General features: G+C 47.1%; 3 protein-coding genes and 1 non-coding gene across 9 annotated transcripts in view; 2 read left to right on the forward strand and 2 right to left on the reverse strand.

The window, feature by feature from the left end:
- Positions 1–34: 34 nt before the first annotated feature.
- ZNF79 (zinc finger protein 79) lies at positions 35–13,693 on the forward strand. 4 transcript variants are annotated; one of them, XM_033123106.1, is made up of 6 exons: positions 36–944; positions 3,340–3,423; positions 3,662–3,747; positions 6,234–6,360; positions 6,882–6,977; positions 12,387–13,693. In XM_033123106.1, exons 3-6 carry the CDS (start codon positions 3,718–3,720, stop codon positions 13,565–13,567), a joined length of 1,434 nt encoding a protein of 477 aa, XP_032978997.1. In that variant the 5' UTR covers positions 36–944; positions 3,340–3,423; positions 3,662–3,717; the 3' UTR covers positions 13,568–13,693. The 4 variants fall into 4 exon arrangements, with proteins under 4 accessions (XP_032978996.1, XP_032978997.1, XP_032978999.1 ...); XM_033123108.1 differs by having other exon boundaries at positions 3,378–3,423; XM_033123107.1 differs by having other exon boundaries at positions 36–917.
- A 1,287-nt stretch (positions 13,694–14,980) lies between these two features.
- Positions 14,981–19,338, reverse strand: RPL12 (ribosomal protein L12). The gene is made up of 7 exons (XM_033123113.1): positions 19,181–19,338; positions 18,610–18,683; positions 17,281–17,379; positions 16,835–16,916; positions 16,201–16,287; positions 15,628–15,740; positions 14,981–15,453 (listed from the first exon to the last, which is right to left on the reverse strand). Exons 1-7 carry the CDS (start codon positions 19,215–19,217, stop codon positions 15,448–15,450), a joined length of 498 nt encoding a protein of 165 aa, XP_032979004.1. The 5' UTR covers positions 19,218–19,338; the 3' UTR covers positions 14,981–15,447.
- On the reverse strand, positions 16,369–16,496 carry LOC117032608 (small nucleolar RNA SNORA65). Its single transcript, XR_004424783.1, has one exon. It is a non-coding gene; the product is annotated as a small nucleolar RNA SNORA65 (small nucleolar RNA).
- A 537-nt stretch (positions 19,339–19,875) lies between the features above and the next one.
- The window catches only part of LRSAM1 (leucine rich repeat and sterile alpha motif containing 1), a 36,208-nt gene continuing 28,406 nt past the window's right edge, over positions 19,876–27,677 (forward strand). For 2 of the 3 annotated variants that reach the window (XM_033123102.1, XM_033123104.1), the window contains exons 1-7: positions 19,880–20,011; positions 21,615–21,718; positions 22,112–22,168; positions 22,724–22,768; positions 23,809–23,886; positions 25,013–25,081; positions 26,802–26,886. In XM_033123102.1, the coding sequence (XP_032978993.1) occupies positions 21,647–21,718; positions 22,112–22,168; positions 22,724–22,768; positions 23,809–23,886; positions 25,013–25,081; positions 26,802–26,886 (406 nt within the window). In that variant the 5' untranslated portion in view covers positions 19,880–20,011; positions 21,615–21,646. Of the gene's footprint in view, positions 20,012–21,614; positions 21,719–22,111; positions 22,169–22,723; positions 22,769–23,808; positions 23,887–25,012; positions 25,082–26,801; positions 26,887–27,677 lie in introns of all 3 variants that reach the window. The other variant, XM_033123103.1, reaches the window with a different exon arrangement.

The following is a 27,677-nucleotide window of genomic DNA, read 5'->3' on the forward strand; positions in this document are numbered from 1 at the left end:
TCCTGCTGATAGATTTTATACTTTGAGAATTCCAGGCCACCAACCCCGTGGCTGCCCTGTGCACACTGAGGGGTCCACGTTTTCTTTACTCATCCCAAACTCTCAGTAGGGCTCAAGAGGACCGTGAAGGTGGCTGGGGTTGGGCCTGAACTGAAGGTCCCGGAAGGAGCGAACCCCCGCCTCCCGCAGCTCTGAGAACCTGAACCACTGGAAAGAAATCAGGCGCCCAGAAACAGTGTAAATCTGTTCCTGCGCTAAAACTACCACTCCCAGGATCCTTCGCGCCCAAGTAGCTTCCTGTCTCAGAGGCCCCGGCCGTTGGGTTCCGGTGGACCTAAAAAACATGGGCAACAAAGCATGATGGGAAATAGATTCTGGGAGCAAGAACTGGCGGAAGCGTCTCTGAGAAACACAGTCCACGAGGTGTGCGAGTCACAAAGCTGGAACCTAGAGAAAAACGCTTTGACTAGGAAGAGAGCCCGGAGATTTCTGGAGAATGGAGTCTGGTGGGACGAGAGGCATGTGCGCATTACCGGAAATGACGCTATTCAGGCGCGTCCCGTTTGGCGCGGGAGCAGGACCTGGCATTTGGCAGTATCTTCGACTGCAGTTTCTGAGCTCTGGCCCGTAGAGCGGGCAGCGGTTTTTTCACGCGCTGTTCTGCTTGAGACCCAGGCGTTGGTTGCGCCTCGGGCTCCCTAGCCGAGGCCTGGCTGTGGCTGGGGAGACACTGAAATACCGGCTGGATAGGCCCTATCGGAGCTTCCAGGGCCCAGCACCGCAGGCTTAGACCCCGACTCGCAGGGGAGAGGCTGGAGAAAAGAGCCCAATAGTTGGAGCAGGCCTGCAGAGCGGGGCTGGAGCTGCAGTGAATCGACGCTGACGCCCAGAGAACTGCTGGAAGGCGGTGGCGCGAGGTGAGACCCAGATGCTGGAGGAAGGAGGTGAGTGGGGGATGGAACAGTTTGCCGGAGATCTGGCTTCTTGTTCTAGTTTGTCCATTAATACTGCTGTATCCCCCTTTCCCCTAGTCCCTAGCAACTACTAATCTACTTTATGTCCCTACGGATTTGCCTATTATGGACATTTCATAAAAATAGAATCATACAGTGTATGTGTCTGACTTCTTTCACGTAGTATATTTCAAGGTTCATCCATGTTGTAACATGAATGTGCATCATTCCTTTTTATGGCTAAATAATATTCCATTATATGGATATACCACATTTTATTTATCTGTTCCTCAGTTGTGGACATCTGGGTGGTTTCCAGTTTTGATTATTATGAATAATGCTGTGAACATGGGTGCACAAGTGTTTGTGTGGACATTGTTTCATTTCTTTTGGGTATATGCCTAGGAGAGGAACTCCTGTGTTACCGTAACACTGTTGAACCTTCTGAGGAACTTGGAAACTGTTTTCTGCTGTGGCTGCACCATTTTACATTATCAGTAGCAATTTCTAGTGTCCCAATTTTTCTACATCCTCAATACTTGTTTTCCCTTTTTTTATTATTTTATTTTAGCCATCTAGTGTGTGAAGTACCGCGTTGTGGTTTCATATGCATTTCTCCAGTGATTAGTAATGTTGAGCATTCATGTACTTTTTGGCTATTTGTACATCTTGCTTGGAGAAATATCTATTCAAATCCTTTGAAAAGGGTTGTCTTTTTTTGTTGTTGAGTTGTAAGAATTCTTTATACTGGATATTGGACCCTTAGAAGATATATGATTTGCAGATTCGTTCCCATTCTGTGGTTATCTTTTCACTTTCTTGATAGTGTCTGTCTTTTGAAGTAGGTTTTGGGGGTTTTTTTGTTGTTGCTTTTTTTTTTATTGGGGAACTGTGTGTTTCTCCAGGACCCATCAGCTCCACGTCGTTGTCCTTCAGTCTAGTGGAGGGCGCAGCTCAGCTCCAAGTCCAGTCACCTGTGGTGGGCACAGCCCACCATCCCATATGGGAATTGAACTGGTAACCTTGTTGTTGAGAGCTCGCACTCTAACCAACTGAGCCATCCGGCCTCCCGAAGCACGTTTTTAATTTTGATTAAATCCAGTTTTATTTTTTGTTGTTGCTGCTTGTGTTTTTGGTGTCATAGCTAAGAAGCTATTGCCTAATTAGAGGTCATAAAGATTTATACTTAAGTTTCCTTCTAGGAGTTTTAGCTTTTACATTAGGTCTTTGATCCATTTTGAGTTATTGTTTATTAGTGGTGCAAGGTAAGAGTCTAACTTCATTCTTTTTTATGTCGATATCCAATGTCCCAGCACCATTTTTTGAAAAGACTGTTCTTCCATTTAGTTTCTTGGCATTCTTCTTGAAAATCAGTTGTTCATAGTGTTTATTTTCAGTTCTTTTGCATTGATTTGTATGTTTATTTTAATTACTGTTGTTTTGTAGCAAGTTTTCATATTGTAAATATGAGTGCTTCAACTTAGTTCTTTTTCCAGATTGACTATTCTGAGTCCCTTGCATTTCCTTGTGAATTTTAGGATTAGTTTATCCATTTCTGTAAAAAAGTCAACTGGGATTTTGATAGGGTTTGCATTGCTCAACAATGTTTGGTAACACGTCTTGCACTTCGTGTTAAATTATTTTAATTCTCTTATGAATAGAATTTTCATTTTTAGATTGTTCATAGCTGGGGTATAGAAATACACCTGGAGAAATGTCTATTGATATCTTTTGCCCACTAAGTGGGTTGCCTCTTTATTGTATATTCATCTTGTATCCTGCAACCTCACTGAACTTGTTTTAAGTGATAGTTTTTTGGGATTCCTTAAGATTTTCTATATACAAAATCATGTATCATGAATAGTTTTAATTCTTCCTTTCCAATTTGGGTACCTGTTTTTCTTGCCTAATTGCCATGACTAGAACTTCCAGCATAATACTGAATAGATGTGGCAAGAGCAGACATCGTTATGTCTTGTTTCTGATCTTAGGAGGAAAGCATTAGGCTTTCACCGTTATGTATGTTGTTAGCCCTGGGCATTTAGTAGATGCCTTTTCTCAAGTGAAGGGAGTTCCTTTCTGTTTATTGAGTGTGTTTTATCGTGAAATGGAGTCAGATTTCATAAGATGGCCTTTTTGGTGTTTCTAAGATGATCGTGTGGTTTTTCCTTTGTATTAATATGGTGTATTGATTTTTCCATGTTGAACCAACCTGTGTTCCTGGGATGAATCATTACCCCTGGGATGAATCATTACCCCTTCTTCTGATTAGGCAAAAGTCTGAAATTTGCAGAGCCACTTAAAGAACTAATAGGTAGTATTTGTAAACTATACACTTACATGCTAGGCATTGTGCCAACTCTGCATTTTCCTTTAATCTTCACAGCAACAACTTTACAAGGGATTATTATCCCCATTTTACAGATGAGAAACAATGAGACTTAGAGGTTACGTGATTTGCACACTGCAGGTAAGTGGTTGGTTGGGGATACTTGAGTCTGTTAACACCTAATGCCTCCCTATACTGAAGTGATGGGATTTCCAAGGTAGGAAGGAGAATGGGAAATTTCACATCCCACTCACTGCAGGTCTGCAAATTCAGCCCCAGTGCCTTGGAACCCGCAGTGTCCTTCGAACCCCCTCTTCAGAATGAGAATATTGTGAGCTATAAACTTTTATGCCTCACTGGTTTCTTTCTTTTCCTCCAGAACCTCCTTCTCCAGACACTACACTGATCCAAGAGGAGAGCACAAGAGAGGAAGGAATGGTGGCTGGTCTCACAGCGGGGCCCCATGTAAGTTGGAAATTTACTGCAATGCAGCCTCTTTTTAAAAAATTCTTATTAAGGGTTCTTTGGTTTGATTTTTAATCACAAAAGAAATTCATGTTCATTATAGAAAACCTGAAAAATAAACACACATACAAGAAGATCGCTGTTGATCCCCCAGATAACACTTAAAATTTTCTTTTTTTTTAAAGATTTTATTGGGGAAGGGGACTTTATTCGGGAACAGTGTGTACTTCCAGGACTTTTTCCAAGTGAAGTTGGTGTCCTTTCGATCTTAGTTGTGGAGGGCGCAGCTCAGCTCCAGGTCCAGTTGCTGTTGTTAGTTGCAGGGGCGCAGCCCACCATCCCTTGCGGGAGTCAAACTGGCAACCTTGTGGTTGAGAGGACACACTCCAACCGAGCCATTTGGGAGCTCAGTGTCAGCTCAGCTCAAGGTGCCATGTTCCATCTTTAGTTGCAGGGAGTGGAGCCCACCATCCCTTGCGGGACTCGAGGAGTTGAACTGGCAACCTTGTGGTTGAGAGTCCACTGGCCCATGTGGGAATTGAACCCGAAGCCTTCGGAGTTAGGAGCACAGAGCTCCAACCGCCTGAGCCACCTGGCTGGCCCAACACTTAAATTTTGATTTGTGTCTTTTAGTCATATTCTTCCTTTGTTTGTAACCTTATTTCCTCTTAGTAAAACTTGGTTAATATTTCCTTTTACTTAAGCGTATTCTAGAAAATCATTTCTAATGTATTCCATGCATAATCCTTCCACAAAGGTAGGAACTGTCTTCTCTCTATCACCACCACCTTTTTTTTTGCCACTCGACTATATTGGTCTATGTATTTTCATTTTTAGAAGGTCTGCTCTTGGATTTCCTCATCAGTTCTATTCTTTATTGACAAATTTTTGTTTTTGCTTTCCTCAGATTAATTCATTTTAATGTCTTGAATTGAATCTCTAATTCATTTTCTTCCTTCCCTGTTTATATTGAAAAGTTTGGGCTGTGGGTCATTGTTAGATGTTCCAGAAATTATGACTTTGGTTTCTTTGCCCGTTCAGCTGGTCAGTGTTCCATGAGAACAGAGTGTGTGTCTTGTCAACAGAAAATACCTAGGTAGTATGAGGACTGCTGGGCGGAGGGTTTGACGGCTCTATTGTCTCAGCCTTATTAAATTGCTCGGTTCTTCCATATCTTTACTTTTTATTTATTATTAACTCTGTCAACAGTTGTTTTAACATCTCTTCATAGCTGTAGTGTTTAAAATTTTTCTCCTCAAACTTCCTACAGTTTTTCCTTTATGAATTATAAATTTGTTATTTGGTTTGTGACATTTTTATAATGGTTTGTACCCAAATGTTTTAAATATTTCATTTTAAAATGACCCTCTTTGTCCTATTTAATACATTTCTGTGTGTAGGATGGTTTGGAAGGACAGGTAAAATTAGGTCAGAAGACCTAATTTTATAATTTGGGAAATGATGCTGGTTTAAAACAAGGAAGTGACGGGGCATGGAGAGAAGTGAGTGATGGTGAGGAGGAATGAATGGCCAGACTTGTGGGGAGCAGCTGGGGAGGGAAGGGTAACATCAGGTTCCTGCATGGCTAACTGGGTGAATGAACAGAGGTACCGTTTCCTTCTTGCCTCTATGCCAGGGGTGTCCAAACTGCAGCCCGCAGCAAATTCCAAAAATATATTTAGTTTACTTACATAAACCAGGTGAGGCAATACATACTTCACCTCGAGTGAGTGGCCCGGCTGTTTGTGTATTTTACTGCATGTGGCCCTTGGTGAAAACCGTTGAAAAAAGTTTGGACACCCCTGCTCTATGCCTTTGCTCATGGTGCCACCCCTACCGTGGATTTCCTTCTCGTGCACCTTCTACAAGGCCGGCTCGGTGACTGCCTTCTCTCTGTGCTCTTCCATGATTGCCCTCCCCCTCCCCCCGTTGCCCCTGGCTCTACCCAGGGTTCCTCTTCTATTATCCTATAAACGGGTTTGTCCATCTCAACATGTTATTACAGATGGTTGCGTAACGTACCTGGCTCTCTTGCTGGACTGTGTGATGTCTGAGTTCGTGGGGATATTCATTCAATGTTCTGAAAGCATTCAGCTTTCACATTTCTTTGCTAATTTGCATCTGATTCCTCATTGTGTAAACTCACACTTTCTAATTTTTTTCTATATTATATTGGCTCTTAATTCCCAAGCAGCTGTTAGTTTCTGCCCACTTAATGTTCATGTGTGTGTGTTTGTGTTTAGTCATATGTAAAGTCTACGAGGATTACAAATGTGAAGGCAAGAGAGACTGTTCTACTTGTGTCTGCAGCCATAGTGTTAGGCACATAGGAAGTACTTTTCTGGAACTCACCAGAGTCCTGAATCTTTTCAGAGACCCTTTCCAGACCTGTTACCCATCTCGCCCCAAGGCGCCAACCTACCTACCCCATCTCCACCTCATTTCCTAAGGTCACTGGGCAAGAAGAAATGTGCTTGTTGTTTCAGGGATCCATGCCTTTCAGCACTATGACTGTAGCTTTTACCCATGAAGAGTGGAGCTACTCAGGCCCTGCTCTAAGGGACAGGTCCAAGGAGGGGAGACCAGACAAGGCCAGGAACCTGGTCCTACTGGGTAAGGAAACCACTTAACATACAGAATCTGCTCAATTCTGAAACCCTGTGACTCTTTCCAATGTTAAGTGATCCCGAATTGCTGACATCCTGAAGGGACAATGTTTAGTCCTCCTCATTCTTTAGGGAACGGCCTCTACATTCTTGGTTGGGGGGAGAACAGGCATTTTCATTTGCTCCCCAAGGCTGCACCTCACCTTTTGCTTATTTCTCAGGAGGATTGGGGTAACCTTCAGGCCAGTTCCCTCCATATTCAGTAGGGAAAGTTCCCATCTTCCTAAATAGTTTGCTTTATGGGCTTAGCTTAACTTCTGGCTGACCCCCTGCTAGAGGCTGTTTCTCTAGCTCTTTCCAAAAATGCTTTACTGAGACACTGGCACCACGTCTGTCTTGTTTACTGCTCCCTCCCCAGTGCCCGGCACCAAGTGCTCAATAAATACTTGCTTGGTAAATGAAATTCACGACCTAACTGGCCTGTTGCGTTCCCCTGAGTTCTGGGTGGCTCTTTCTCCTCTTGACTAGGACTTCCAGTTTCCCAGCCTGGCATGAACTCCCAGCTGGAACAACGGGAAGGCCCATGGATGCTGGAGGGAAAGGGCCTAAGGAGCACCTGTCCAGGTAGGTAGGTAAGCAAGCACTAAGCCAGTGAAACTCTTGGAACAAAAGCGTCTTTGAAAACTATTAGTGCATTTGATAAGGGAACAGTGACTGGGGGCATAAAGGTGAGAATGCAAATATGATTGGGGTGGGGGGCTATTTTAGATCAGAGGAATAGGAGAAACCACTGAGGTGGGGACATTGGTGCTGGCTGAGAGGGTAAGAGAGTGAGCCGGTCATCTGAGTATTTGGGGGAGAAACATTTAGCATATGTTGAGGCTCCGAGTGGGAAATGAGCTTGCTTGGCTTTGTGAAGGCTCTGAAGACCCCAGGACTGAACAGACGGAGAGCGGTAGGTCGTGTAGGGCTTTGCAGGCCATGGTAAGGGATTTAGATTTTGAGCAGGAAGAGACAATTATTTGTGTCTAAAAAGATAATTCAGCAGGTCAGTAGAGAACAGACTTTCAGGGTTCAAGAATAGAAGCAGGGAAATCAGCTAAGAATCAGTTGCAGACGTTCCAGTGAGAGATGATGGTGGCTGCTGAGAAGGGGGATTCAGGACCTATTTGGGTGTTAAAGCCACTAGGACTTGCTAGTGAACTGGACGTGAGGGCAGGAGGCATTAATGGTTGAACTGGCCTGAGTATTTGGACAAGTGGGAAAACTGACCAAGACACTAGCCTAAAAGGGAAAGCCAGCAGTTCCGTGTTGGGTATATTCCGTTTGGGATGTTACTAGATTGTCGACTCCCTTGCACTCAGGAGGTAGGCAGGCCGTGAGGTAGGCCAGTTCATGATCACGTGGTGCAGTTGCTCCTTTCTCCCACTGCTTTTCCTGTCCCTTTTCCTCTCCCATTTTTTACTCAGATAGATGGTCAAATACTAGAGATGCTCTCAACCTGAAATGGGGGTGTCTGTGCTTGCGGTAGACTGGGCATTAGATGTATACGTGTGCTCCTTAGAGGGAAATCTGCTTAACAGGAAGCTGTTTTAAGAGAATAACAATAACTCATTTAACATTAGTCCTCACGTACCGTTCTGGGTCCATTATATGCTTTAATTTAGATACAGTAATTCTGCATGAGAGCTACAGTCAGATAATACAAAGATAAAGATTATATAATTTGTCCAAAGTCACACAGCTAGCTAGTAAAAGGTGGAGCCGTGATTTGAACCCAGACATTCTGGGTCAAGATTTGGTGTGGAAATTCCAATCAAGGGTCTCTAGAACTAATTCTGCTATTCTCTCCTCTGGGAAATAAGGTCGAAATGGAAAGAATCTCTTCAGGAAAATTGAACCTTGTGAAAAGAAGCTCCATAGCCGTCCCTAAAGCTCCACTCCCTTACCTACAAACACCTATGTAGGACACAGAGGTGTCTGGGACCTTATGCCTCGTTTTAACACTTCCATATATTGTACACTAATTTACATTTTTCAAGTTTCTCTTGAAATGAATGAGGTTCCAAAGAGGGTTCAGAATCAGTCCAAGATGGCAGCATAGGGAGACCCTGAACTCACCTCTTCCCAGAAACACATCAAATTTATACCGACAGAGCAATCCCCCGAATAACAGAGCTGACTGAACAACTTCTGCACAAGCAACAAGTGAGTGACCACACAGTAATGGGAGACTGAGCCATGGTTCTGTGGGAACCCCACCCCCGATGCACTGCTCTGTAGTAGGGAGACCCCTCCCACTGGAGGGCCTACTTGCAAACTTGCCCCCGCTGGGCAACAGTGGTTTAAAAGGCACCTGGACTATTCGGGAAGGAAACCCATTTACTAACCCTAGAGCATCCGCCAAATGGGAGGGGAACAGCAGGAAGGGAGTGCATCATTTGTTGCCCCCCACCTCTCCCCTGGATGGCCTGTTTGAGACCATGATCCCAGCACTCTAGGCAGGCCCCAGGCTCAAACCAGCGCTGTGGCTTGTCCCCAGAACTCCAGTTATAGTTCCGGGCTCCCACATGACACAGCTTACCCGAGTCCCTGCAGCCTGCTACAGCTTCCAGCTGGGATTCCAAGGGGGTCCCAGCACAGCTTGACCCCTGGACTCCCCACGTTCTGATCCTGCTCCAACTGGTCTGCCAAGGTGGTCCCAGCACAGCTTACCGCCGGGCCTCCCTATGGCTCACCTACTACAGCCAAAGCTCTGGGCCCCCATGTGCTTGCCCCTAGGACTTCCCTTGGCCTGAGGTCCCCCAACTACAGCTCCAGCTGGCCTGCCAAAGCAGCCCCACTGGGGCTTGACCCTGGAGCTCCCTGTGGCCTAAACCTGCTCCAACTACAGCCCTACCAAGTCTGCAAAGGTGCCCAAGCGAGGCTTGCCCATGGGACTCCACACGGCCCACGCCCGCCCCAGCTTCCACCGGCCTAAGGTGGCCCCTGTATGCCTTACCCCCTGCCCCCCATCCAGCTCCAGCTCGCCCGCCAAACACGGCACACACCATCTACACCAAGGGAAGCTCCAACACGAGGCCACACAAGATAGAGATTGCCGTTTTGCCTAATTCATAGAAACAACCCGCCAAAATGAGACAGAATATATTCCAAATGAAAGAACAGAACAAAATCCAGGAAAAGAACTGAATGAGACAGAGATAAACATCTACCAAACAGACCATTCAAAACACTGGTTATAAGGCTGGCTGCTCAATGAACTTCAGAGAATAGATGAACTGAGAACTTCACTGAAAATATTAAAAACCAATCAAACTGAGTAACTGAAAAATATACTAGAGGGAATCAACAGATTTGCTGATGCAGGAGTCAGCAAGCTAGAAGACAAGTTAATAGAAATCAACCAATTGGAGCAGCAAAAATAACAAAGAATTATAAAAACGAGGGTAGATTTGGGGACCTCTTGGGCAACATCAAGTATACTAACATTTGAATCATAGAGGTCCCAGAAGAGACAAAGACAGGAAACGTATTTAAAGAAATAATGACTGAAAACTTCCCCAATCTGGCGAAGGAAACAGACATCCAAGACCAGAAAGCGCAGAATCCCAAACACGAGGAACCCAAATAGGCCCACATCAAGGCACATCATAATTAAAATGCCAAAAGTTAGAATCTTAAAAGCAAGAGAAAAGCGGCTAGATCCCCCATAAGACATCAGCTGCTTTTGCAGGGCAGAAGGGAATGGTATGATTTATTCCAAATGATGAAAGGGGGAAAAAGCTATAACCAAGAATACCCAGCAAGTTTATCATTCAGAACTGAAGGATAAAGTTTCCCAGATAAGCAAAAGTTAAATCAGCATTGGAAAAAAAAAAAGTGAAAGGGACTTTAAGTGGGAAAGAAAAGGCCAAAACTAAAATGTAAGGAAATGGAAGGAGTGACAGCATCATAGCAGGGTGAGAAGATTCCTTTTGTATCTCCCCTTAAATTTATAAGTTGACATCTGTAATCCAGCAGATTCCCGCGGTCCAAGCATCAGTACATCTGAAGGTAGGCATATTGGAACGCATAGGGGAGGTGTCCACAGATGCTGCAGCCCCACCTAACAGCAGGGAAGGAGTTGGGGTGTACCCCCCACACTGTGGCCCAGAAGGTAAGGGCAGAAGCAGTGTTGGTGCCAAAGAATCGGGCTGCCCCCCACCATTGCCGCACAGCCTGGCAGCAGCAGAGACGACTGGAACGTCACAATGGTGGTACTGGTCATTAGAAACAGAAGGCAGCACTGTAGGCTCGTGCCCCTGGCTCCCTGCCACCATGGTGGTTCTGCCAAGACTGAGGGGACCCAGACATAGCTGGTACATCCACCATGACTTCCAAGGCAGGCGCAAGGAGTGCAGGTAAGAAGAAACAAAAACCTACTTATCAACCTGCTGAATTATGAAGATCAAAACGGTATCTAAACACGAGTCCCCTACCTCAAATGCACAGGCAGAAGAACAGTCCAAGTACCATGACCAACCAAGGTAACATGGTAACTTGCACATGTCCAGAACCAATCTCAGTCACAGAAGATTGATTTTCAAGATTTCTGTCATGAAGAAACTCAGTGATACAAAGAAACTCAGAGAGGCAGTTCATTGAGCTCAGAATAAAATTTATGAACAAAGAGTACCAAAGAGATTGAAACTACAATCAAATTCTGAAGCTGAAGAACTCAGTAAATGAGATGAGTATATTAAAAAGCATTGGACATACAGCAGACTAGATGGGAGACAGAATTAGCAGGCCTGAAGATAGAAATCTAGACATGATTCAAACTGAAGAAAGAACTAGTTTTTAAAAAATGAACTAACTCTACTACAAGAACCATCTGACTCCATCAGAAAGAGCAACATAAGGATAATGGCTCTCTCAGAAGAGGGAGAAGGGAACAGGAGCCTATAAAAGAAATAATTGATGAGAACTCCCTAAACCTAGGGAAGGAACCAAGACAGTCGAGCACAGGAACATGTAATTATCTCAACGCCAAAAGACCTTCTCCAAAACATTAAAATTATCAAAGTTTAATGATGAACAATTCTCAAGGCAGTCGGGGAAAACTAACTTACAAAGGAAAACCCATCAGATTATTGTCAGATTCTCAGCAGTAACCATATAGGGCAGGAGAGGGTAGAATGATATACTCAAAATTTTCAAAGAAACCACCAGCTGAAAATATATCCAGTAAAGTTGTCCATAAATAGATCAATGGAGGAAGATGTAGTACATAAGGAATATTAACCATAAAAAATGAAATCTTGCCACTTGCAACATGGGTAGACCTAGAGAATATTAAGTGCAGTTAAGTCCAACAGAGGAAGACAGATACCATTTGATTTCACTCATATGTGGAGTCTATAAATAAAAATAAGCTCATAGGTACAAAGAACAAATTATTGATGGATGCTGGAGGGAAGAAAAGTGGGGGCTTTGGACAGAAGAAGTTAAGGGGACTAAGTACAACCATATTGTTTTCCAGAAAGGTTCCAATTTATGCAGCTGTACCAGTGTATGCTCTTGCCAACTCCAGAATTAACCCTTTTAAAATCTTGTTAAGTGAAAATTCATGTTGCTGACATCCTTCACCATCAGCTTTTTAAAGTGAATTATTTAAACCTGGTAGCTAGATTGCCCAAAACCGGAGAATTCTGCAGCTAAGACAGCTTGAGACTACACAGTAGTACTTGGCCAACAGCAAGAGATAAATATCAGGAAGAAATAAAAGGAATAAATATTGCATCTGAGGCTGAGGATTAGGGTAAATTTCATCCCTTCCCAGTTTAGAAAAGGGGCCTAAAGGGTGCTGTCTCTGAAAAGCCACCTTGGTCATCATTCATGGTTTAGAACAGAAATGTAAAAGTTATGTTCTGGGTGAAAGGAAGTGTAGTAGAAAACTGCACAAGAGCTCAGCTCAACTCCTTCAGCCTTTTGTATTTCAGTGGTATCTTCTCTTCCGAAAGAATTTAATTGCCTCTCAATTTTTTTCAGACTGGAAGACTGTATCTAAATCACCAGAGCAACACATTTCTGAAGACTCATTCCAAGACAGAAGTGTAGAGATGCCGCCTGGAGAGTCAGATCACAGGAACAGTGAACTGATGAAAAGCTTCAACCTGAGACCAGTCCTCTCTCCCCAACAGAGAGTTCCTGTGGAAGTGAGACCCCGTAAAGGTGAAACGCAAACAAAGAACTTCAGGAAGACTTCAAGTATCATTAAATCTCACAGAGTGAAACCATACGCATGTAATGAATGCGGCAAAGCCTTCAGTTACTGTTCTTCCCTTTCTCAGCATCAGAAGAGCCACACAGGGGAGAAGCCTTATGAGTGCAGCGAGTGTGGGAAGGCCTTCAGCCAGAGCTCATCGCTTATCCAGCACCAAAGGATTCACACCGGAGAGAAACCTTACAAATGCAGCGAGTGTGGAAGAGCCTTCAGCCAGAACGCAAACCTCACAAAACACCAGCGAACTCACACTGGAGAAAAGCCCTACAAGTGTACCGAGTGTGAGAAAGCCTTCAGTGACTGTTCGGCCCTGGTCCAGCACCAGAGAATTCACACTGGAGAGAAGCCCTATGAATGCAGCGACTGCGGGAAGACCTTCCGGCACAGCGCCAACCTCACCAACCACCAGAGGACTCACACGGGGGAGAAGCCCTACAAGTGCAGCGAGTGCGGGAAGGCCTTCAGTTACTGCGCAGCGTTTATTCAGCATCAGAGGATCCATACAGGAGAGAAACCCTACAAATGTAAGGTATGTGGGAAGGCCTTCAGCCAGAGCGCAAACCTCACCAACCACCAGAGGACCCACACAGGAGAGAAGCCCTACAAGTGCAGTGAGTGCGGGAAGGCGTTCAGTCAAAGTACAAATCTCATCATCCACCAAAAGACCCACACTGGGGAGAAGCCATATCAATGTAATGAATGTGGGAAATTCTTCAGTGAGAGCTCAGCCCTTATTCGCCACCACATAATTCACACTGGAGAAAAACCCTATGAATGCAATGAGTGTGGAAAAGCATTTAACCAGAGTTCATCCCTTAACCAGCATCAGAGAATTCACACTGGTGTGAAACCCTACCAGTGCAGCCAGTGTGGGAAGGCCTTCCGGTGTAGTTCGGCTTTCATCAGACATCAGAGACTCCATGCTGGAGAGGAACTGGGAACGTGACCGACATAGATGGGGACCCGACAGGTACATGCACATACTTTGAATGCATCTGGAGACGTCTAACTTAGGAGCCCGGAGCCACGTGCAAAAAGCACCTTTAATAAAGTCAGAATTTTACATGCTGCATGTGGAAGGTCTCGATTCTTTCTCCTTAACATCTTCTACAAGCTTCAACCGCCCCGCTCCTATTCGTCTACTTTAGTTACCTTTCTTCAGTGGGCCACAGTGCTTTGTATAGCAAACACTCCGGAAACCTTGCTTTCTAAGTGCTCAGTGGAAACCGACTTGGTGCCTACTTCAAGGCAGGGTGTTGTGGGTTCTGTTCTCTTTCCTTTAATGAGGGCTGTTGCTAAAGAACCAAGAACATTGGCTAGGAAGGAGCCTTTCTCTATAACGGGGCCACTAAGGTATCTGATTTGGGGGAGTAAATCCAAGGAAGGGCTTCTAGGGCCAACCATTAAATGCTGCAGTCTCATTGGGGTTGGGAAGGGATTCACTCCCTAATGCTAACGACATGAAAACCTAAACACAGATGCAACTCAGGGAGCACTGCCACGCCCAATGTCTAGTGCTTGTTACCGCTGTAAAGAAACCAGTCTCGGAAGGACAGTGAAGTTGAAGGTGTCAAAAGCTACTGAAATCTCTCCAGAAGGTACATCCCCTTTCTGTGGAGACTAACGAGAAGGGACAACCTGATGACAGCTATGCTTTCCCTGACTCAGAGGCAGGTGGCCTGTCTTCACTTCTTTCCCCTCATTGGAGAATGTTGTTTCCTTAGAGCAAGATTTTCCCCTTGGCCTGTTTCCGTTTTCCTTTGCACTGAACTGAGTCCTACCCTTGACATTTATACCAACCTCAACAGCCAACTGGTAAGACCTCATCTCAGCACTTCTAAGTCCTGTGTGCTTCCCTGACTTGGGGTTAGATAGGCATCTGACTTCCCTTTACTATCTTCTACTGCAAGGGAAGGGAAGCTTGTGTCCTGAACTCTCCTCAGCCCAGGCCTCGAGCCTTAACTCCTCGGGTGACTCGGCCCACGTCCTAGAATGCTTCTCCTTCCCTCACTCAGGTTCTCAGGTCATCCTTTCCACTCAAGGATAGTTTGTTACTCCAACCCTGATTCCACCTGGGGTGATTAAAAACCACCTACTCAAGGGCCTGCTGACAAAATTAATGGGAGAGCAAAGAAATGGCTAATGGCGGGGAAATGAGGTTCTTGGGTTAATCACTGCCAACTGCCTTTAGGGTAGTGACCAGACGCCCCTTCCAGCTACTATGGCCTGTCCCAGTCAGTGCCCAGGTGTCCATTCATACGTCTAATAAAGTGAGTGACAAGCTCAAACTGATTCAAAAAGAACAAAACTAAGGGGAGATGAGGAAGACTTGGGAAAGAGAAAAGACGACACGTTAGGAGACAGTGTTACTGGTTTAAACAGCTTCAGAGAAGGGTAAGGCTAGGACCTGCAGCTACTTCAGCAGTCAGCGTTACCCTCACTTTCACATGAACTTGATTCTGAACCCCAGCTGTACACTGTAATATCAAAGCCTTTAATTACAGGCCCCGGGCCACCCACTAACGATTAATTTAGTCTGATGTGAGTTTATGCTGTACAAGTTCTCCTTCTGGCCAAGAATTATTTCTTATGAAGAGCTCCATGAATGTCTACAAAAAGCACTGAGACCTCCTTTCCAGATGTCTTTCCTGCGCTAGTCCAATACAGGGCAGAAATCTGTCACCCACAGGAGCTTATTGCCCAGATGTCCACTTCACAGGTTCTGCCACCTGGACCCCAATCATCTGACCACAAGGGAGGAGGCTACAACAAAAAATCCACTGGTTGCCAAATGATCTTTAATTGAAATATGTTCCTTTGTAGTTCTTAACTCTGTGGGAAAGAAAAAAGAAATCCTATCAGTGATAGGACAGAAAAAAATGTCTTCTCTCTCAACCCCACTACTGACCATTTCTAGAACTTTCCAGTTTATCTCCATGACTACATTAGCTCCTCTCCACCTTTCACCCCGATTTTAAGCAAATGAAACTGATGGAAGTCACTCACGGCTGGGCATTCCACGGCACCACTGTTGATGTCATCTATGATGTCATGAGGGTGGCGGCCATCAACATTGCAGCCCACAGACTGGGCCGTCCCCAAGATCTCTTTAATGGTTCCTGTAATTCAGAAAAGGCTGTCAGCCCCTCACAATCCTCAGATACCATTGGGGAAATACTTTTTGAGTTTCACAGCAGAGAGGAGGAACTATTTTATAAAATACCAGGAATATCCCTGCTCCTCTAATCCCAAATTCGGAGTTCCATTTATTACGTTGGTACAAAAGTAACTGCGGTCTAAAAGGTTAAAAATAATTGCAAAAGTCACAATTACTTTTGTACCAGCCTAGTAATTACATAATCCCTGAATGCAATGTTTGCATGGGACCCTTGATACCCAGATTAAACACACCCAGCCCAAAATCTTCAACATGATTAAGCCATTCTTTCAAACCTAGGGGACACTGCACCCCAAATTTAGGGTCTTACAGAATAAAATCCACTTTAAGTGGGAAAATGCTACCACTCAGTGAATATACCCCCTTATCATGATGAAGGTGGTTCCATACTGTCCTCTTACCAGAGAGTTCTCTAGCTAAAGATCGGTGCCGCATCTGTCGGGCAATGTTGACGATCTCATCAAAAGTGATATTCCCACTGTGCTTAACTGCAGAGAAGAAAAAACAGCAAAGGCTATGTCACAACCCAAAGCCAGAGCAGACCACATGTCCTCCCTCAGCCATTTCCAGGCTGTTCCCACGCTTTCGGCACAGAGTCATCCACATGAAGAACAACCCTGTTTCCTAAGCTGGGGTTTACTATCAGCTCACCACTGGAATGCACCAGCCAACAGAACTGGTCGGGTGCAGTGGCGGGTGGCTGGGCTCAGGGCAAAACCAAGTCTTTGCCAATCCTATGTGGAAGAGACTTTAGAGATGAGAAGACAAACTTAAGTTATTGGGGCTGGTTAAGCTGTTTAGTGACATCCAGCTCAGAAGTGCTGTCTCCTAATTAGTGGTCATCATTCTCAGTGGCTTCACCCGGCCCATTTCCCTCCTGCACAGCACTTCGTGGTAGAGCCTGGCTGTAACAGTCTGACATCAAATCCCCGTGCCATCCCAAGGTTTCATTAAAAAGAAAACATGCAGCTCTGTATGAAGCACTATGCAGACACCACCACTCACAAACCCTGCATCAGGGAAAAAGCCACTCACTGTTTTTTTGCTTCTTTCTGTCTCTTGGTGGTTCTTTGAGGGCTTTGATGATCAGGGCAGAGGCAGAAGGTACCACCTCAATCTGCAAAACAGATTCTCAATGTGAATAAACCCTGCCCCGCTCACCAATGAAGACAACATGGCATGCAACTTGGTTCTTAGAGACCATGGGCCACACTGGATTTGCTGCACATTCTCAAATAATTTTCATCATCTGAAACATGTCCTAGCCTAGGAGACATTAAGTGATGTGCTCAATGTCCCACGAGTGACAAGAGTTAATATTTGAGCCCATGTCTTTGACCGTGGCCCATGCTCTTGAAAAAGCCTTCCCGACAGAGAAACTGCTCTCAACCACTGGTGGCAGGTGGCCACATCAGCAAGAACCTTCCACCCATGAGTCCCAGGCGGTTGCTACGACCTCTGCCCTCCCTCAAGCCAAGTACCTGGGCCTGTCGGTTCTGAATGGTCAATTTCACTGTGATCCTCAGACCCTTCCAATCACCGGTTGCTTTAGCGATGTCATCGCCAACCTTTTTTGGAGACTGTAGAAATAAAAGTATGTAATCATATTGTGCCCAAAGTTGAAGCAGTCTGAAAACCTGCCCGGTCTTCCTTACTTGACAAATCCTCATCAAGCACACAGGAAACTGTCTGAAGCACACAACTGTACCTACCCAATCAAGACTATCACTCCAGTATGTATAAATTGGGCAAATGAGGCTAGAGGTGAAGTTTGTTCAGAGCTGTAAGACGCAGACCTAGGGCCATAATGGGACCAAGTCCCTTTCCTACCTACCCTCTCATAAGGACCCATGTGGTAATGAAGGAACTTTCAACTCTGGTTACATTTCCATCACCTGGGAAGCTTTACAGGTATCAGTGTCCGGTGCCAGACCAATCCAAGTCTAGCTACCGGGATGTGACCTGGGCACATGCGACTTCAGAATTTCTTAGTGACCACTAGCCTAAACAAGTGTTACCAGTGAATGCCAACTGAGCTAAGGGCCAAGGAAGAATATTCAGACTGCTTAAACAAATCCAAGTTTGAGAGCACTCGCACCACTATGCAGGAATAAAGGCCTCATGATACTTAGGGAAGTGCAAATTTAGTAAAACGGAGAAGCAGATAAATGAAGCTGGTCACAGGTAAAGCTAGTCATATTAACCAGTAGGTTTATTGTAGAGAAGAAAATACAAGCTATCCTAATGTACACCAGAATCGTCCAACAGCGATACGCCCAATCCCTGACCCTATTTCCCTGAAAATAAGACCTAGCCAGACAAGCACCTCTAATGCGTCTTTTGGAGCAAAAATTAATATAAAACCTGGTATTATATTATATAAAACCCAGGATTATACTAATTATGTTATATTATACAAGACCCAGTCTTATACTATAGAAAAATAAGACCGGGTCTTACATTAATTTTCGCTCCAAAAGACGCATTAGAGCTGATTGTCCGGCAAGGTCTTATTTTCGCGGCAACACGGTAGGAAACAGGACGTCACTAAGCCAGTCGACTTCAAGTCCCACACTTGACCTCTTCCCGCCCATCTCCCCGGTACACTAACAGCAGTGGTCAAGAGACCTTGGAAAATAAGCTACTGCTTCCCGGTACCGGCTTTGATTTTCGTATATAACCTTTCTACCGCACCCAGTGCCAATTCAGTGCCTCAGGCCGAATCGGGGACAGACGGCCCGTGTTTGCACAAGCCACCACACAACTGTTCTCATACAAGTTAAGAAAAGGCCTCTACGAGAATGACTTACCAGACCCAGGGGGCCGATCTTGGGGGCCAGGGCAGACGTGGCACCCACTTCCCCACCGGTGCACCTCAGGTATACTGGGAGAAAAACAAATGAATGCCTCTGCAGGAGGACCCGCCGAACCACCGCCCTCCCTCCGCGTCTTTTCGGGGCTGGCCACCCCCTCCCCGCAGCCACCTCCTCCTTAGGCGTGGACAGCTCCGAACGCCACGCGGCCGAGGCCTTCGCTTCAGCTCAGGCTGCCGAGGCCACACCGGCCGGCGTGGCTGCATCCCAGCCGCCAGCCAGCCCAGTCTAACGGGGGAGCGCCCGAGACAAGCCTTACCCTAAGGCGTGGGGCGTCCGGTCCTCCCTCCCCATTAGCACGTGGTGGGGAAGCTGAGGCCCAGGAGGAGTGAGAGACTCGGCCAGGACTTCACAGCGCCCTGACGGCAGCACCCGAAAGGCCTCTAGCAGGCAGCCGCTTTCAAGCCCGATGTGGGAAAGGCAACTGCTGGGGGGCCGCAGGGCCGAGGGGCGGCGGAGAGAAAGGGATGCTCCATCCCGCAGCCCCGGCCACATCTAAAACACGCACCGACTTTGACCTCGTTGGGGTCGAACTTTGGCGGCATGATGGAGGCGACTGGTGTCGGATGAACCCGGATTCGGGACGACCGAAGAAAGTTGCACCGCGGCCTCCTCCGCGCCGAAAGCCGAAAGAGCGAAAGACCGGAAGACCCGCGACTACGCCGGATATAGGCTGGAAAGCGCGGCTGTCGCGAGAACCGCCGGCTCCACCCCGCCTCCCAGCGACGCCCTTGTCGCCATGTTGCTTGTGGGCAGGCGCCAGAGGCTGACGGGTGGAGAACCTGGCACCGCGGTGAGCTGGGGCGAGGGGCGAGGGGCGAGGAAGGGAGTTCAGGGCAGTTTGCCCAGGGGAGGCAGACAAGAGAGGGCTGCTCCCAAGATCCGGGGCCTCTCTGTTCCCCATTCTCCCTTACCGTGAGGGTCACCCGTGGTCCCTGTCACCTAATCACAGAGCCCCGCCCCTCCCCTGAGAGGTCCGCACCCTCATTCCGAGTCCCCAGGGCCACAGCGACCCCGGACCCCTTTTAACTCCCTCGTGATGTGTGCATTTTAGTCATCAAAGCAATTTGTTCGGGTCCAAATCCGTTCTAACTCTTAATTCTAAGATTGTGCGGTTCTCAGAGCCTCAGACTTCGTCATCCTGGTCTGCATGACTTTCCGTGATTCTGAGTTTCGGTCCCCCGCTCCTGCCTTTGGAGGAGACCAGTCTCTGGATCCAAGGGAGCTCGTGCCAGGTGGTCTGCGACTGGCGCCCATGACAGAGCCCTACGAGTGATCGGCCTGCCTTCAGGGTCACCAGAGGGAACGGTCGTCAGGGACTAGCCAGACACAAAGCCAGGTCAGACTGGCCCTCCCCACTCCAGCCAGAGGAAGAAGGGTGTGGTTCTCCCCATCTCTGCTGGATGTTGGGGGACGGGGTGAATGAGGGATGGGGTGAATGAGGGATGGACCTGGCACTGGCTGGGAAGAGCTGATCTGGGAGACTTGAGGGAGGTATGATTGCTGGGGAGAAGGTGGAAGGAGCTGGACTTCGGGGAGCGAGGGAGGGAGGTTTAGTCATTGGGGAGCAGAAGATTAAGAGCTGGTCGTGGGGTAGGACGGGGGTCGGCTGCTTTTAGACTACTCCCCATCCTTGCAGGCCGGTGGGGTGACAAGTGCCAGCTCCGCAGTCTTGGCAGCTCCCCAGACAGCTCATGCCCCTGTGGGCGGAGACCTGTGATCTCTACCCCGGCCCCTGAGGACTGTGCCTGTGTCTTCTTCAACTGGATCTCCTTCCTGGCCCTCTTCTCCCTAGTCCTTAACTGTCGTAGGCCCTGAATAACTGTGTGTTGGATGTGTGGCTAACATTGCCTGAGCACTCATTATGTTCCAAGTACTGTGCTAGAGGCTTTACATACACGATATCACTGGATTGTCACAGAATCAGGTGCTGGTAACATTATTTTGCCGATGAGAAAACGGAGGCTCAGAGAGGTGAACCAAGCAAGGTGACATGGTTGGCGGGTGGCAGATCTGGGATTCAAACCCACTTGTATTTCCTCCCCAAGCCTGTGCTGTTCACCATAAACCTCCGTGGAGGGTTGCTTCCTGGCCCATCTATATCGGTTATCAAGCGCTGATATGTGCAGATAGTGGGCAGGCAGTGAGCACCTGCCTTCCGAGTTTGGGACAGTGCACTTAGTGTGTGCTAAGTTATTTGAGCACCAAAGAGTTGGGCAAATCCACAGGATCAGGACTCAAAAGAGCAGAATTCCAGACTGGTTTTGCTACATCCAGGCTGTATAACCAGCTCACCGATCTCGATGATTGTCAGTTTCATCACTATAAACAGAGGTGTGGTGAGAATTAGACGTAATAATAACTGTGAGAGTGGTAAGGTGCCTGAGAATTGGTTTTGAATTTTTCTTATAAAAAATCTCTTTGGTTATGATATAGTTGAGCTCCCCAAGGTCATGGCTGGTTGATACCACCCTGACACTGTTTCAGAGGCTAGATGCGATTCATCAGGCCAGCCTGTTAGACTCCTCAAAGAGCATCTTTGGACAGGACCTGAGGAAACCTCTCTAGGTCAACCCCCTTGTTTAACGTGGAGAAGAGATGGGAGACCAGAACAGAGCAAAGGTATGCCAGGGTCTCATAGTGGCTGATGGCAAATGTGGGCTGGAACCCAGGTCACCTGGCTTGCCACTGTGCTCTTTCCACCACGTTGTGGTGCTTATTGTTTAGTCAACACAGAACAAAAAGTACTGAGTACCTGCTCTGCCTGGCTCAGGGCACAGAGTGACGGTCGAGATGGACACAGCCCCTGCCCTTAAGGGATATACAGTCCAGCCGACCAGCTCCATGCTGTGTTACCGTGCTACCTGTCCTGGGTGCCGGGGGGTTCCCCAGCACCCAGGGAGAAAAATTCCCCAGACCCCAACTTTTCTCCTATGCCCTAGTGTCGTGAAGATTGCTCCAGGAAAAAGGAAGAATGCCACTCTTCTTCAGGAAGAGGAAACCTAGCGAGGAGGCTCGGAAACGCCTGGAGTACCAGATGTGTCTGGTGAGGGAAAACGGCTTTCCTCGGAGTCCATCTCCATCTCCGCCTCTGTCTTACAAAACAGGGCTCTGCACTGCTCCCCAGACAAGCCTTGCTCCCTCCCATCAGCCTTCCCCACCCCCAGAGGAAATGTCTGACTCAGAGCAGACTGAGGAGGCTACCTGTCAAATACGGGAGTGCCCTGTACTTCCCACCATAGACTGACACCTGTCATCCCTTGTTCATTTGCTCTTCCCTGCTGGCCCTCAAGCCCCTTTAAAGCCTACAAAATGGACACGTTGAACCAGATGCTGTCTGTGGTCCTCTGCAGAGTTGTAATCCTGTTTCTTTGCCTGGTGTGTCCACTCTGCAAGGATGATTTGAACACTTTTTTAAAATAACTCTTTTTATCCTTAGGCAAAAGAAGCTGGGGCAGATGACATTCTTGACATCTCTAAATGTGAGCTCTCAGAGGTAAATTGGGGTGGTGTCCTGACTGCGAGTTTGATCTGTCCTTTCTTCTTGAATCATGTGTTCCTGGGACAGACAGATGTGGACTGGGGCTTTAAAAGGTCCAGACGCGCTAATTGAGGTGTTTCCTTAGATTTTGTTTTTGTCCAAAAGAATCGAGATGATCTTAGGCCTCGCCATAGTCTCAAACGAGTCAAGGAGTCTACTTGAAAAATGTACCCACAGATTCCTAGGGTCCTGGGAGAGTCTGGGTTTCTCCAGCCTCTGCAAAGCACCAGAGATCTTTCTTCAGCCCCTGATGGAAATGATGCCGGGGATGGGGATGAGGGGGGCGGGCTAGCGCCTGGCAGGGCGATCTCCTGCCAGCTGATTGGAAGGGAGGGCTGACCACGCCCCGAGCCACACTCCTCACCAGCCTTTCCTGGGCTTAGTGCTGTTCTCCACATCAGCATTTGGCATTGTTCGCCTTCTGCCCCATCTCTCCCTCACACGTGTGCCAATCAGAAAACAAATTTAAAACTGGCAAAGAGGCACTGACTCTTCTTTATCTTATCTTAGATTCCATTTGGGGCTTTTGCAACATGCAAAGTTCTACAGAAAAAGGTGAGATGAGTCTTTGTTTTCAGAGAATTGTTTATTGCATGTTTGTTTGCTGTGAGGTAAGCCTTTCAGGAGCTCTCCTGGCACCTCCCTTCTCTCTGATGCTCACCCTCTCTGCCTGCAGCAGGTCTTTTCACAGTTAGGAGAGCCGTCCTTGGCATTGGGCGGCCCTGGGTCACATCCTGGCCCTGCTCCTCATGACTTGGGCAACTTCCTTAAACTCTTACATTTCAGTTTCTTCATCTATGAAGTGAGGTATTCATAGCTTTACTCTCACAGAGATACAGTGAGACTCGATGAGTGACAGAGGTAGATGGACATAGAGATATAAAGGCACAGAGTATAATGCCTGCCACAGAGTAAATACTAATTGTTATTAATAATAAAAACTGCACTCACTTCATTCTGGTCACCCCAGGGAGATGAAGAGTGAAATGAATAGTTGTTCAGAAAGTCTTTGCGGCCTTGAATGCAGCTAGGTAAGAATATTCTAAATGGATTACTTAGTGAAGGGAGGTAAGAAGTGCTCCATACCTACAGAGCAGTGAGCTTCTTGACAATGGAAGCGTCCATGCAGGGTCAGTGCCTGACAGAAATGGCAGCAGATCACACGGATTGAGCACTGGGCCACGTGCCAGCTCAGGCCAAGTGCTTTTGGTCTATTAGCTTGTTAACCATCATGGCAGCCCTCGGAGGCAGGTACTTTATTATCCTCTGTTTTCCATGTGAAGACACTGACGCGGAGGAAGGTTAAGATCAGGACAACTGCACGGGGATCTCTTCTCAGAATGGGAAGTAGAATTAGCCCTCTAAAGTCCCTTTCACCCTTGAAATTCCAGGTCTTAAGGTCATCTGATTCCACTTTGGAGAGCCCATCCCCCACTGTGCTGTCTGGGAGAGCAGAGAAGGCAGGGCAGGGCAGGGCAGGCCTGGGTTAGGCTGTGCGTCCTGCTCCTCTGAGCTGGCTAAGCTGACTGCGGCCCTCAGCCTTCCTCCTAGGGGCTCATCTTCACCCTAACATGCAGCAAATCTTTCCCACACAGGTGTTGATTGTCCACACGAATCACCTCACCTCCCTGCTTCCTAAATCCTGCAGCCTCCTGAGTCTCATAACCATCAAGGTACTGGGGCACTTCTCCCAGGCATGGGGGACTCTGCATGGTTTTCCAGGTGGCAGCCAAGCGTCCTACTCCTTTCGTGTCCTCTCTGTTCAAGTTTATGCCAGACAGGCCTAACAGTCAGTCTGGGGTTTGATCAGCATGGTTTCTTGGCACCTTCTACGTGCTGTGTGTGGGGTGGGGTTACAAAGAGAACCAGCCACAGGCCCTGCCCTCAGGGAACTTGCCAGCGAGGTGGAAAGGCAAACCATAGACTCATAGCAAGTGAACTAGCAGAGGGCAGAGAGACTGATGGTCCCAGACAAGGAGGAACAGGATGACGCCAGGCATCACGTAGTTGGTGTGTGAAAGCCTGGTGACCTGGGGCGACTCCCTCCTGTCAGTCAGCTCCTCCAGAATACAGACTGGGATGGAATCATACAGTATGGGAGGCATGACCCCAGGATTGTTCCATGTGACCATGGGCTGTGACAGTGGGTACACACACGAAGAGGAAAGACTAGCAGGATGGGCATCAAAGTGTTTCTTATGGTTAACTCGGATTTGTATGGATGGGGTAGTTTTACTTCTCTTTATTGTCCAACATGCATTATTTTTGTAGTCGGAAAAAGATAACATTAAAAATTGTTTATATTTATGTTTTAATATTTCATATATATGTATAGTACATATATGTAGGCATATATATATATATATATATATATATATTCTATGCCTTTTTTGCTCATTTTCATTGTTAAAAAATGACCAAGTACAATTAAGCAGAAAACAAGGAAAAACATGATTTCACACTCAAGAGAACCACTCTCAATATTTTATTGTATATTTAGTAGTCTTTTTCTATGCAAATATCTATTTATACTATGAAGATTTTTTCTTTTTAACATATGAATGCATACTTTTTCACTCAACAGTAAAAACAAATATTTGATAAATAAAAGGATGAAATGGTATAATATTTTGAAAAAGGAAATGAGCTGGAATGACCGTTTTGTTGGAGAGGAAAGGTTGGCTGCTCTCCATTCCAACACCAGAAGTCTGAGGCACCCCCCTGACATGTGCCTGCCTCTCGGGGGCCAGAAATCAGAGGGGCTGTCTCAGTTGGGGACTGATAGGTTTCCTTCTGCAGGTTCTGGATCTTCATGATAATCAGCTGACGGCCCTTCCTGAGGATATAGGACAGCTGACGGCCCTCCAGGTATGGCTACAGGCAACAGAAAAGCCCCCTCTGATCCCTAAGTGACAAATTGCACCTCTACAGGCCTGGAATGTTCTGCATATGCTCTGGCCAGGGCGACACTTGGCTCAAGGTCCCCTGCCCCTTTGCTGTTAAGACACCCAATGACACCCTGGCCATTGCTGTCTGGGCCGTGGGCGTCTCTCTGCCGTATTTTTGGCTTGCCCTTTTCGGGATTTCATCACACGCGTCTGCAACTTTACAGGAAAAGAACACCTCGCACCTTTAAAAATGCTGGATTGGGCACTCTGACTCACCTCTCCCTGTTAATCCTGGTTAGTAGTAGCCCCTCCACTTTGCCTGTGGCAGCACAGAGCTAAGCATTTCCCTTGTGTTATCTATTCATTCCTCACAGCCTTCCCATGAGGCCGGTGTTGATTGTCCCCAGTTTACAGAGAAAGAAGCGACTTTCCTTCACACATAGATTAAAATCCTTTCTCTTCACTGAGTCCAATCAGACCCTATACGATGGGCCCCCGTGTCTTTCCAGCGTTCTCTCCTACCCTCTTCTCCCCTTCGCTGCCTGCAGCCAGCTCCTAACACTCTTCTGGCCTTCTGTGCCCACCCCCGGCCGGGCCTATCCACAAGGCTCTTCCTTCTGTCTGAGTGACTCATCATCTGTCAGCCCAAATGTCCCTGAGGACCTTCCGCGACCTCCCGAAGAAGCTCTACCTTATTCGCCTAGGTCTCAACCCCGGCTTCTTCCCCCAGCACACTAAGTGCAGTATAATTACTAATTATGCGTTGACTGGCTCCCCTACCGAAAGGGCGTTCTGCAGGCAGCGTCCTTACCTAGCATGCGGCCTTGTGCGTGGAGGAGACTAAGAAATGAATGAACAACCCTACCCTGTCGGGGAGGTTATCGCCTTTTATAGAAGAGAAAACCGAGGTCCAGAGGGATGATAGACTTGCCCGAGGTCACACAGAAACATGCGACAGAACAGTAGTCATTGCCACCACTTAGAGCCATCGTGAAGACCTTGGTGTTGGAGTTTTGAGACATTTTTTATGTGTATATTTTTATAGAGTTGCTTCATTTGCTGTTTTGTAACTTGAATATCTGACAGTAACTCATAACCATCCTTTGGTTCATCAAATATTCATCTGCCACATTACTTTTAATGGCCGCTTAGCGTTCCATTGTATCTGTGTTTCACGACTGTTGAATGTGTCATCCTGTTGGCGTTGCTTACCTCCCAGCACATCACCCTGGAGGGAGCACGACCTTCAGAATCCAGCAAAGCCGGCTTCCAGCTGCCGGCCCTCAGAGCTCGGGCTCTCCCACTGCCTTCATGCGGCTCAGTTTCCTTCTCTTAACACTGGGACAACTAGAGCCGTATCACGTGCTGCCTCACCGGGATGCCTAATCTGTTAGTCCCCTTCTCCCTGCCCTCCTGATTGTGGGACCGTCATTGGGCATTTTGTGGTCTGTGTAAATGATGGAACCTCAGCCAGAACCAGGTTCAAAGTCTGGCTTTGCTCTCTTGGGCATATGATTTCACTGGCGTGAGCCTCAGTTTTCTCATCTCTCAAATGGGATCCTAATAACCTATACCTTCTTCACAGAGCTGTCAGGAAGAGGGAAAAGTTTGTATGTGGTACGCGGGTGAAGCCTGTCCCAAAGCAAGGATATCACAATTGTCTATGGAGGGGGGTCTCATCATTTTTCCTTCTTTCTTAGGTATTGAATGTGGAAAAGAATCAACTGACATATCTCCCACATTCCATTGGGAACCTGACCCAGCTCCAGACCCTCAATGTGAAAGGTAGGGGCAAGGAAGCCCTGTCCACATGACCCTCGGTCAGCTCTGGGCTGTCCAAGCTGGCATCTTCCTGGAAGCCATTGAGCATGAGGGCAGCCAGTCCCGAGGCGTCACTATACACTGGACTGACCTCCTGTTAGGTTGATCTGTCTCCATGGTAACCATGGGGGGGCGAGGAGGGGCCCTGTGGGGAGGAGGGCAAATGGCATTGACAGCTAGGCCTCTGAGACTCTGTCATTCGTGTCATAACAATGAGTGTGGTGATGATAAGAGCATTGGACTGACAGGGTGACAGTGAACCAGCAGCCACTGGGACAGTTCTGAGTAGCACTTCACACCCAGGGAACAGCTTGCAGCGAGCCTTGTGACTAGTCCTGAGGTAGGGAGAGGGAAGAGGTGAAGAAAATGAGGCTCAGAGAGCAGTGACTTGCTCAAGACCACCCTGTGTGACAGAGACAGACCCAGGATTCTAATGCATTGACAGAGCCTGCCTCACTGTACCCCCAGCCCTTTCATTCTTCCTGGCTGTTTTATGTATTTTCTGCACAGAATGCCTCAGTCTACCTAAATGTGACATGAATAATGATAAAAAATAAAGCTGCCCCGTTTACTGGTCACTTACTGTGTGATAGGCTCCGTGCTGCGGACTTCATGTGCACAATCTCACTGAGTCCCTGAATGTTCCTGTGAGGCCAAGTGGTATTAACCCGTTTTACAGATGAGAAATCTATGCCCCAGGGAGGTCGAGTCGGTTTTCCACAGTCAGTCCGCTGGTCAGTGGTGGAGCGGGAACT

Source organism: Rhinolophus ferrumequinum, chromosome 12 (genome assembly GCF_004115265.2).
Source record: "Rhinolophus ferrumequinum isolate MPI-CBG mRhiFer1 chromosome 12, mRhiFer1_v1.p, whole genome shotgun sequence".
Classification (NCBI taxonomy): Eukaryota; Metazoa; Chordata; class Mammalia; order Chiroptera; family Rhinolophidae; genus Rhinolophus; species Rhinolophus ferrumequinum.